Source organism: Micromesistius poutassou (genome assembly GCF_964030765.1).
Source record: "Micromesistius poutassou genome assembly, chromosome: 5".
NCBI classification, from domain to species: domain Eukaryota; kingdom Metazoa; phylum Chordata; class Actinopteri; order Gadiformes; family Gadidae; genus Micromesistius; species Micromesistius poutassou.
Window position 1 is genome coordinate 21,204,721 of NC_140275.1, and position 12,439 is coordinate 21,217,159.

A 12,439-nucleotide genomic window follows, 5' to 3' on the forward strand; every position below is an offset into this window, starting at 1 on the left:
AAGGTCGGGGCGGTGAAATCATACTTGAAGAAGATTGTTTTTGGTTCATCTTTCGTGTAACGGAACCATTTAATCTTCTGCCAATGAACTGATTGTCCCTCCTCATCTTTTGTTCTGTTTTTGAGTATGTGGTTGGAGAGGGACTTGAAGTCCAGAAACTCCTTGTGTCCAAGTTCATGTACACTGTATGGGTCGTTCTTTCTTGCCATTCTAACAAGTGTGAAGTAGCCATCAGGGGAGTAGATAGAAACTTTTCTTCTTGCAGTTTCCACTGCAGCATGCACACTATCACACTCCATCTGGCTGTGTCCAGACTCCATGTATTTATGGTCAATAGTGGAGAGGGGCAGTGAGCTGACAGCACGCAGGCACATCGTGCTAAAGGCAGCATTCCTGTTCTGTCCACCACAAGTATCTGAATAAAGAACTGCATGTTTTACATGTGGACTAAGTTCTTTAAGGTACTTGTAAACACATGTGCTAATCTCTGAAGATCCACGGCCGCCTTCCCCCTCATGCCACATGTAACACTCGACATCTTTACTGTCTAATTCATACACAGTGAGGTTGTACGTACTTAGCTTGCGTGAGTAGAACAGGCTACTTACCTTGCTCCAGGGAGTGGTTAACACTTGTTCCAGGTCAAAAGTGACAGCCTTGTTATGACTCATGCTCTTTTGCTTTCTTTTTATCATTTTCTTTTTGTTCTCTGGCCTGGGTCTTTCTTAACTGGTGGGCATCATACTCATCCTTGTGATTTGTCTTCTCACTGTCTTCTAAACGTTGGTACCACTCACAGAATTTACATGCATCTTTCTTCGGAGTGTGAAAGGCAAGATTGAACTCATTGTCAAACACTGTTCTATAAAGACTTTGTTTTTCTGGTATAATCTTCCACTCCTGTTCACATTTCTCTTTATACAGTGCATACATTTTTGGCAAATTCAGAGATCCTTCCAAGTAGAGCTTGTTTGTATCTTTCCTGGAGTAGTGGGATTCAAGTTTTGGGAAAGAATTGATATGCTCTCGTATTTTATCTTTGCTACTCTCAGGGACTTTGTTTTGAGGTGCATGCCGCCCTTTCTTGCTCGGAGGGGTAATTCCCAATTCACTAGATGTATGGCCTCCTGCAGACCTTGCAAATTTCTCTGACACATCAAGGGTCTTCAAAAAAAAAGTCCTTGCATACCCTTATCTGTCTTCCCTCTGAGGTTAAATAATACTCCAATGTATGATTTCTTCTTGAGATTGTTTTCCTGTTTTTCTCTCTTTTGACTCTTTTGATTGACAATGAAGTCTTTCTGCCTCGCTGCATCTCCCATCTCCCAATAATATTCAAATATTTTTTCCCTCACTTCCTCAGGGAAGTTTTCATTGCATTTATAGCGACAGGAGGCACAGTTCTTCCCCCTCATCCTCCTTCTTGGGACCTGAATGCCATGTGAATTCATGTAGCTTTGGCCAGAATTTCTTAACCTTCTTGCGTTTGTTCTTTTTCCAGTTGTCAACATTTCTGTCTTTTTCTCCCTCTTTGTGTGTTGGCATCCTCCTCCTGTCCATTGTCTGCCTCTCCCTCCTGAACAACTTCAAGCACAATAACTGTCTCACTCCCTAGAGCTTCTTCTGTCTCTGTGTGTCCCTCATCAATTGCATGATCTCTCGCCCTGTCTGTCTCTCTCCCTCCATTTTGTGCTGTTTCCATGTGTGTCTCTCTCTCTCTCCAATCTCCTCATCTCTCTCCCGTGGTTGTGTCCCTAAATGATTAAACATTAATATTTACCATTATCCTACATGAACTGAATGATTAAGGATTAAATTAGGTTATGCTTAATGTTCAAAAGTGCAAGTCAGAACTCACTTTCTCCATGTGTCCCTCAAGCCGCTCTCTCTCCCCTCACCTCATGCGGCTCTGTCCCTTTATGATTTACATACAGTATGTATTAATATCCTACGTGAATTCCCTGAATCTAGTAGTTCAGGGTTAGAGTTAAGTTGATTGTGAATGTTCAAAAGAATATTCAATGCCAGAATATTAGGCTACTTTAAATCACAGTTAGCAGGATTAGACCAAGACAAGGCATTAGCATGCTAGGCTAGGCCAACAAGGCTAGACTATCAATGCATGGTGTCTTACTTTCAACACTCAAGTGAGGAGCAGCATACAAAAACATCTCTTCATCTTCCACTTCTTCACAAGATTCATCTGTTTGCTTCATAATATTCATCAAAATTATTTCTGCCTCAGACAGTTCCATGTGTGCAGCATGCGTGTCAGCCATTTTAGCTAGTGCTGTTTAGGGGCACCACCCACTTACGCCCTTCTGGCTCTGAAAAATACTGTAGGCTCTTGTATTGTTCAGAGCCAGAAGGGCGTAAGTGGACTTGCGCCCTTCTAGCTCCAAACAATGTGTAGGCCATACATGTATTTTTTTCAAGCCAGAAGGGCGTAAGTGGACATACGCCCCTCTGGCTCCAAACAATGCTCAAACTTTTGTGTTAGGTCTTTGTTGTTTTGTTGCTTTATTCAATACAGGTTGATTTCTGATGCGTCTTTTTGGCACAACTAGATAGAGCTCATCACAACCTTTATTTTGATATATAGAACTCATTTTCGCCCAAAGTGCAACTTACGCCCCTCTGGTTCCAAGCCCTCGTTTTATGCCATCGATATTTTTTCGCAGCTAGTTATATTCTCTTCTCACCTGTGACCCTGCATGTATTGTGTCTGTTGCACATGATGTCTATTAGACATCATGTTTCAGAAGAGACAAACAAAAATGTTTCAGAAGAGACAAACGTACACCTTATAAAAATAATTTAATTTCTTTAAACAATGTAAAAGCTGATGTACAGACCGTGACAAACGGCCACGATAAATGGGTTAACACCTCAGGGGAGTTCTATATGGACTAACAGTAACTGCACAAACCTTCAAATGCAGGTTAAAATCGTTGCATGTCTGATAAACGGGTTAACAACTCAGGGGAGTTCTATGTGGACTAACAGTAACTGCACAAACCTTCAAATGCAGGTTAAAACCGTTAACACCTCAAAAGAGACCAAATCCAGGGGAGTTTTTAATTCCATAACTCATGGCTTCCTCAAACTTCTCATATGAGGGTAATATCGGGAGTTTCAGTGTGTTTGAGCAGACATTAGCCTCAGGAGTGTTTCTGGAATGTGAGTTGAGGCTGTGGTGTTAATTTTGCTGCTGGGATTTCTTTTAGGCCTGTTGCAAACATCAGAACGTCCTGCAGGGACAGCCCACACCCTTCCTCTGTGGGAGTAATGAAACACATTAAGATTCATCATTCATTTGTGGACTTCACTTTAAACCACAGCCACTTTAAATAACATACAGAAAATACATTTTACAGTGATTAAGTAGTCCAGCCAGTAGCCAAGCACTCTCTCCTCCTCCTGGCATTTTGAGCTACCAGTTGGGCTCATTTGTGGATGGAACAGCGCCTCTAGAGTCTCTGCTTTCAGGTCTTCCGTGCTGTAAACCAAGTACGGCAGAAACAGGGAGGGATGCTGTTCCAGAGCATTGTAAAGGTTGAGGGTAGCCAGGCCGTCCTTGAACCTATATCCAGGTTGGGGGTGAGGGGAAGAGGCAGATCATGGTAAGTTCTTAATAATATTGCCTGTCACACTGCCAATAGGACTAACCATTTCTGACATTAATTTGAGTTTCATTCACATTCTCTTTAGAATTCCTACAGAGTAGTCAGAGTAACCTACCTCTGGAAGGAAACATGGTTGCGTTCTTTGTCCTCCAGTGTCCTCAGGCATCGACAGCATCCTGCTGTCTGAAGCATGCTAGAGTGCTTATCTGCAAGTTCTTCCAAAGTTGTTGCATTCTAAATCTAGAGTAAAATAAGTGCAATGAACAGACAAAATTGCACACAAATCACCAAGGATGAGACATGAATATTTTAAATTCCTATTTGACAGGGGTTTGTATTGGTTGGAATTTGGAATGTACATAAAAGTGACACAAAACATGGAAGTCACTGGCTTTATTCCAGTATTACACTGGTTGTAAAGCTACTGGGGTGTCCATATTGTTGATAAAAATAATAAAATATATTTTATTATTATTATTTTATTATATATTATTTTATTTAATATGCTTAGAAACACAAAACAATTACCTCAAGGAGAACATTCCTGAGTTCAGGATCAGGTATGTCTGCAATTGGGGCCTCGATAGTCTTCACCTTACCCACTAGGTAGTGGTAGAAATTCTCGGAAAAGCAACGAAGCCCTGGACCACCATGGACCATGGACACGGCCACCATTCTTCCAACATGGAAGTATTCATCACCGTCTGCAGCTAATAATGACAATGTTGCAGGGTTAGTTCAAATTGATTTAGAACTGTCAAAATGTGACAAACTGAATTACCTTTGCTGTCAAATGACAGGTATTTGCTTCTCTGCCTTCAAAAAACCGCCTGTTTCTAATGGCGTCCATCACTAGTGTGAGGAATTCCCGCGTAGGCCCTCCTGTGTCGACAGCGTCCTCAGTCTGCCCGATGTCGTCCGTGAATTTCACGAAAAGGCTACAGGTGGGGGCAAACGAGGACCGCTTAAATCCCCTCAGAGCCCCATCCCAGACATTGGCACGGTTGATGTTGAACCTGCTGCAGCTTCTTGTGTCAATAGCTTCCGAGAGATTTGACAAAACGTCAGCAGCAGTCAGTCCAAAAACTTGCTCTCTGCAAAAAAAAAAGAACATGTCTGAGGCAGGAAACATTAACGCTGCCTCCTCTTGGTTATGAACATAGTTAATATATTAATATTTTTGTATTTTATGGGCTCATTACAGTAAGTACACCATATGAGTGTGAGGAAATGTGATGGGCATAAGCATGAAGCACAAGTTGCAAGCTTTTAATCATTTCTGCCAGATTGTTTTTCTGTTAAGTAAAAACATAGCAAATTAAAATATTGACTTTAATATGGCAACAGAAACCAGGCCCAATGTAGCTTGAGCCGATTAATATTTCATCTGAGGGAAAGAAAAAAAGAACAAGGCTAACAGCATTATTTGTATCCTTACTATAGAATGTCTTCGGTCTGTGATACCAAATATAGCTACTGCTGCAATGGGTTGGAAATCAGTATTGAGCACCTCAGATAATGTTTTAAAGATCATAGACCAGTAAGTGACCAGAGCAGGGCATGACCAAAACATATGGGTTAAGTTGGCAGGGGTGTGATGGCATCTGTTACAACTAGCATCTGAATTAGGATATATTTTAGCTAATCTTGCTTTGGAAAAGTGAGTCCGGTGTAGAACTTTAAATTGTATTATACTTAATTTTGCACAAGAAGTGCTCTTTGTCACTCTTTGTAAAGCACAGTTCCACATGTCATCTTCCATGTCTTCCCCCAATTCATCTGCCCAGTCCGCCCTTATCTTCGCGATGGTTATGGTTTTAAGAGAATCTATACAATCATGTATTCTAGAAATGAGCCTTTTTGAATTAAACGGGGATTCTAACAGAACATCTAAGCCTGACACTGAAGAGAAATTTGGAAAGTTGGGGTCATGGCTCATAAGGAAGTGGCGTACTTGAAAATATCGAAATAGGCTAGATCGAGGAAGGCCAAATTTTTGTGATAAGTCATTAGAGCTGGCAAATACACAATTTATGTACATATCTTTAAATTTAGAAATGCCTTGTCTCCGCCAAAAAGAGAATGTAGCGTCTATTCTAGCTGGGGGGAAGAGGTGGTTATTGCATATAAGGCTTAAGCTAAGAATATATTTGAAACCAAAGTACCGTCTCATTTGAAACCAGATCTTCAAAGTATTGATGACAATTGGGTTGTTTGTGAACTGGGAAATAGAAACGGGAAGATTGGAAGTGACCAGAGCCGTGAAAGATGTTGAGATGCATGATGTAGCTTCATAGTGGCACCAGTCTGTATCTGGAGTATAAAGCCAAAATTGCAAAAAAAATTGCAGCCCAGTAGTAGTAAAAAAGATTAGGAAGAGCTAGGCCTCCCTGTAATTTAGGCCTCTGTAGAAGCTCTATACGTACCCTAGGGTTCTTGCCATTCCAAATAAAAGAAATAAAAGCGCTATCAATACCTTTAAAGAAAGACCTAGGAAGGTAAAGTGGGATACATTGAAACAGGTAGAGGAATTTGGGGAGCACACTCATCTTAATGCAATTCACTTTACCTGCCAAGGACAAGTGGAGTGTTCTCCATTTCTTTAGATCTAATTTGAAAATTTTCCTGGTAGAGGTTTTTCATATCTCTAGTGATGTTAATGACCAAATATTTAAAGCCGTTTCTAGACATTTTAAACGGTAAAACATTATCCTGAATTTGAAGAGCCAAGTTGTTAACAGGGTAGCATTCACTTTTACTAAAATTCAGTTTATACCCGGAGAATTTACCAAATCTTAACAGAGCATAGATGATATGAGGTACACTAAGAATAGGGTCCGAGACAAATAATAGTAAATCATCTGCATATAAGCTTAGTCTATGCTCATCTCCTCCTCTAAGAATTTCACTTATTGATGGCAATGATTTGAGTGCGATGGGTAAGGGCTCTATGGCCAAGGCAAATAACAGTGGACTAATTGGACATCCCTGTCAATCCCATTAAGAGGAGTAAGATTTTAACTAAACTAAAAAGAGAGAGAGTTGAGGTGGCGTTTTTACAGGAAACACATCTTTCAGATACAGAACATGCTAAATTAAAACACTTGGGCTTCAAGCATCAGTACTCATCATCTTCATCATCAAAAATTTCTAGTATACATCCAGAGCTCACTACGTCGGATACTGTATCCCATAATGCAACGCGGCACCGTTGAACATTTAAAATAATGGCTGCGGACAATGCGAGTGGCGAATACAAATGTATGTATTAGTTGTTTATTTTGATGTGATAAGCTTTCATGTTTTTGTAATTGTGTGTTTTTCATTGTTAACAGAACAAATGGCTCAACCGATAGCGAATGCTAGCTGAATGGCATTTTGTGTTAGCTAGCTACGGCAAATGGCAAATATATACGAAACATCAGCTTTAATGAATGAAGCTGTCACAGCTAACAGCAGCCGGGTTTTGTCAGATATCGCTATCGATTTAACTTCTGTTGCAGCAATACCAATAGCACGGAGACTAAAAGAGTAGTGTGTCTTGTTGTAGGGACTGATTGTAGACACGGCTGCTCTCATCAGCTGGAGGTCTACAAACAAGCGCATGTTCACGGGCAGAAGGAGTGCTGCACAGAAGGGGTTCGAGTAAGTTATGTTTGAGGCATCTGATGTTGGTTTAGTTAGACATTACATCTTTTGCATGTAGTCAAAGAACTGTTCGTTTTCATCCTTTTTCTTGCAGAGAATTTATGAAGGTCCAGGGGCTAGAGGGGAAAATAGAGGCCACCAAAATTAAGAGGAAATTGGAGAACCTGAAACAAAAATATAAGATAAGGATGTCATGGAAATGTCTGTTACTTTTTCCACAGGGGTGTAACACAGAACTACATAGTTATGATTATTGTCATTAGTCTGCTTGCTTGCTTCTGTTGTTCTGTAGGAGTTGAAAGCACCCAGGACAGGGGTGAGCACTGAGGGAGGAGAGACCACTGCTGCATCCTGGAAGTGGTATGGGCCAATGGATGAGGCACTAGGCGGGAGGCCATCAATAAGTCCTCCCGTACTAGTGGACTCATCTGCCCAGGATGTGGCAGTGGTCTCTCCTCCCTCAGTGCACCCGAGTACCCCAAATCTGGCCTAAAGGAAGAGGGAGTCTGAGTGGTGTTATGAATTTTAGTCCAGGAAAGGCCGCCGAGACAGGATCGCTTTTAACTCACTTTATTTGGTTAAGGTTATTGGTCTATTGTCTATCGTCTATGAAACAAAAGGAGAGGGATCGTATATAACACGCGTGGAGCGTCTCTAAGCTTTACATCTAATCGATACGCCGCCCAAGAGATTCTGGTCTAAAATGGCGGAGTCCGAGTTTTTATATCAGGTGGAGTAGACTTCTTCTATGGTTTTCTCACTTCCTCTGTGTGTCCGTTGCTGCCCCTAGTGTAAATGTTTTGTAACTTTGTCAAATGTGTTCAGTGCTGCCCTCTGGCGATTGTGAGGGGAAATTACCTCTAAACTATGCTTGGTGCTACTGGATATGGCTATGTGAGAGTATTACAGTAAAAATGTATCACTAGGGAATATTACAATTAAAATATGTCACAGTGGCAGGAGATATTCAAGGAAATGCAGGAGGAGGAAGAAAGAGAGCTTATTCAGGTAGAAAGAGAAGAAAGGCGAGAGAGAGAAAGGCGATTGAAAGAGAGGATCGGAAGGAGAGAGAGCGGCTGCAGCGTGAGGAGAGAAAAGAGAAGGAAATGCTGGAAAGAGAAGAAGAGAGGAGAACCAAGAGAGGGAGGACAGGCGGTATCGGGAGATGAAAGACGAGAGAGGGAGAGCAAGGCTAGGGAGGACAAGCTGCTCGATGTCCTAAAAGTGTTATTAGAAAAGAAATAAAGGAACATTTCATGTCTGCTCTTTCATATAACTTAGAAAATAATTTAGTTATAACAAATCATTTTTATTGAACAAGTTGTGAATATAATTGTTAGTAAGACAGGACAAGGTTAATAAAAACACAAAAGACAGAACATGGGGCATACACAGACAAAAGACAACGCTAGGAAAAAGCAAAGAACTATATACAGGTATAACTATTTAACTATTTACAAATGAGTCTCCAGGGTGCAGACCATGTTCAGTACACATGGTCTCTCAGTGCATCGACGCAGGCATTTGGTGCAGAGACAGCAGCAGCCAGTCTGTGCCTGATGTTGTCCCCTGGTTCCACAGCATGCTGCCTTTCATTGACATCGGGGAGATCCTGTGGAAAGTCTCCTGGCTCCACAAAGTCTCCATTTGACAGGCACAAGTTGTGGAGGAAGACACAGCAGGACACCACCACTGGGGCAAAGGTTGACTTTACCTATGTGCAGAGATGGGCAGTATTTTAAATGAGATGTATTTAAAATATGCATTTAATTACTTTTGAGTGTCTTTATTGAACAGAAGACAAAAATAGAAACTAATCTGTAACAGACAGATATTGCATGCCAAGGAAAGCTACTGAATAACATTAGACTGAATGTGGCATGAATGTGTGATGTTGGCGCCACCGGCGGGGGCAGCCAACCGGGGCAGCCTAACCCCACGACGGTGGTCAGGGTCAACCACTTCTAATGAAGTGAAATTGAAGTACTCTGTAATACACTAAAAATTTAAATGTTTTATTAAAAAGGACTTGACTACTTATTTTTAAGGACATTAAAGTTGAACTTAATGACATCTATTGTGAAGAACACTTTTTAATAGTACACATTAAACATACTTACAAATTTACTTTTAAAAGAATATGTGCCCAAGCACGTCCGTCCGCGTGTCTGTGTTTTTTTTTCTACAACTGGCACAGGGACACTGATCCCCACCTTAACCCTAACCCAGGGAGGACGTCCTCCTGGGTGAAGGTGGACTGGAAGGTGTGGAGGTGTGTCAGTGTGTCTACATCTGGGGACACTCTGTAGAAGGACGCATCGTTAAAAAATCCTGGCTTTGATAACGACAGGCTGCCTGGTAAAGTGCAACACAAGCTACCTGTTAAAGTGCAAAGAGAGCAGGTTATGGAGGATTCGCGAGACATGATGAAAACCAGCATGATGCAGGGCCACCCCGTACGGGCCGTGGCCCGGAGGACGTCTCGCTGAGATATTAAGGGTCCAGAGTCGAGGAGCTTGTGAGAAGTAAGACACTTTCTCTTTAACAGTATAAAAAAGTGCAGGCTCTGATAGATTTTGGAGAACATTTCTTTTTTTCCAAGTAAAAGTCGTCGTTCCCGTCATTACGTCATTTTTTTATTCAGGACATGGTTTTCAGCAACTTGTTGAGGTCCCTGCCGACGTTCGGGGGCTGGGAGGCGGCGCTTTCGCTCAGGCCGGGCCCCATCTGGTCGTGTAGGGCTCGGCACAGGGCGGTGGTCGCCCGGAGCAGGCTGCCGCTGGACGTGCCCAGCACGCACCACAGCAGGGGCAGCGCCTTCTGCTCCACCAGCTGGGGCCGGCGGGGGTACAGCTCCGTCACCAGCTCTGGGGGGGGGGGGGGGGGGGGGAGGAGACGGAGGGAAAGGGGGAGGAGAGGAGACAGAGGAAGAGAAGGAGGCGGAAACAAAGGAAGAGACAAAAGAATGGGAGACAAGAGGAGACAGAGGAGAGGAGGAGGAAAAGGAAGAGACAGAGGAGATGTAGGCGGCAAAGCAGAGTGTATCAGACGCCTCTTCATTGGCCACAAAATGGTATACGCATGTTTGGTGCTGATCATTGCGATAAAAAAAAAAAAGAAGAAGTAACATTTTAGCCATTAACAAACCTGCAATCTTCTCGATCAGATCCACCTTTGCTTGGCCGCTGAGAAGCTGTGCCTTGAAGCACAAGGGCTGCAGGAGGAGGCTGCTGTCTGGAGAGGGGAAGGGAAGAACACGTGAGTAACAACAACAACAACAACAAGGGCAACGCCGCGGTCGGACTGGACCACGTCCCGGACGGCTCCCCGCCGGGGCCCCCTCACCGAGGTTCAGCACCAGCTCGCAGAGGGCCCCCGTGGCGGCCGAGTACACCGCGCGGTTCTTCGAGTTCAGGTGGTTGTCGACGACGGCGGGCACCAGGTGGTTGATCACCCCGGACATGTCGCCCTTCAGCAGGCGCACCATCGTCTGAAGGGACTCCAGGGCGCACAGGCTCACCTTGCGGTTGGACTCCTGCAGGCGGTCTCTGAAGGCGTCAAACACCTGGGGGGGGGAGGGGGGAGAGACGGGGGACAGATTACCACTTTCTAAAATGCATTTCTTTTAACTCTGCCTTTCTAAAAATGTTTTTTTTTAAACTTTGCCTTTATTTTCTATCTATTTTACTTTTTACTTAACTATTGTTTTATTTTATTGTATGACAAATGTTTATATGTGAAGCACTTTGAGTCTGCCTTGTGTATGAAAAGTGCGTTATAAATAAAGTTGCCTTGCCTTGCCTTGCCTACCAAAAAGGGGACGGGAGGTAGTCTCACCAGGAAAGGGGATGAGGGTGAGTGTGGTGAAGTAGTGGGCGTTTACGAGCCGTGGGGCTGTGTTTTACGGACCGGGTACAGGCTGTGGATGACCACGCTGGGGTTGTCCTGGCAGTCGGCCACCAGCTGATCGATGCCTCTGATGCGCTCCCTGTAGTCCTTGGACGCCATCAGAGCGCTGAGCTGCTTGATGTACTCGGTCTTGCTGTTGGGCTCCCTGTAGGGTATCACAAAATATTATGTCATGAAATTGCATACAAACTTAGTCCATATATATATATATATATATATATATATATATATGATCTTGGAACTAAGATCAAAGATATTCTTAAAGTTTGCTTGAAGTTGAAAAAAAACTAACAAATGCATAAATAAATATAGGAGACATTCTAAACAAAACCCATCATGTGTGTTCTGGAACACCCCCCCGAGAGAGGAGCTGACCCAATAGCATAAGTAAGTGTTTTACTTTTACAAACATATTTCAAAGGTGGCTGTCGTGTGTCTGGGAGGAGTGTCACCTGGTGGTGTTGGTGGGGGTGGTGGTGGTGGTGGTGGTGTTGGTGGGGGCTATGGTCGGTTTGGGGAGCTTCCTGTTCGAGGCCCTGACGGTGTCACCGACGGGAAGCGAGCCTCTGCCCCGAGCTGAGGGCGGGGTCTGGGGCATCTCACCCAGACACTGACCCTGACCCTGACACAACAACAACAACAACGTTCACAAGACCCGTCACCAAGCGGTAGGGTGGGGCGAGAGGGCGGGGCCTGGGGCATCCCACCCAGACCCTGACACAACAACAACAACAACAACAACAACAACAACAACGTTCACAAGACGCGTCACCAAGCGGTACAGTTTGGAGAGAGGGCGGGGCCTTCCGTACCTTGGTCTGGAGGCCGCTGACCATCTTGCGGGCGGCGGAGAGGTCCTCCGGGGAGATGTGCTTCTCCAGGAGGCCGTCAAAGTCCCGGTGGGAGGACAGGAGCAGCAGCATCCGGCGGCCAAAGGTCCTGAAGGGGGAGGAGCGAGAGCGGCACGTCACAGAGCCGTTGGACACACGCCAAAGCCTTCACCCAACACAGGAAGTCACCGGGGGGGCTCTACGTGCCTGACTTCCTGGGAGGAGTCCAGGGCCAGCTTGACCACGGCCGGGACGATTCTGTCCGTCACGTCCTTCCCGCCAGACTCCAGCAGGCGGGCCACGCCCACCCTCTCCAGCAGGTCGGCCAGGTGCCGGGCGACGCACTTCCTCACCGCCGCGCTCAAATGGCTGCAGACAACAACACACAAGCTCAACGTGAAGGACGCAATCAAAGATACACAAACA

General features: G+C 44.2%; 1 protein-coding gene across 1 annotated transcript; it reads right to left on the minus strand.

The window, feature by feature from the left end:
• Nucleotides 1–3,275: 3,275 nt before the first annotated feature.
• On the minus strand, nt 3,276–4,595 carry LOC311343794 (G2/M phase-specific E3 ubiquitin-protein ligase-like; the record flags this gene model as incomplete). Its single annotated transcript, XM_084468755.1, has 5 exons — nt 4,408–4,595; nt 4,149–4,336; nt 3,742–3,860; nt 3,369–3,583; nt 3,276–3,277 (listed from the first exon to the last, which is right to left on the minus strand). Coding segments are annotated over exons 2-5 (489 nt in total). The 5' UTR covers nt 4,302–4,336; nt 4,408–4,595.
• Between the last annotated feature and the right edge of the window lie 7,844 nt (nt 4,596–12,439).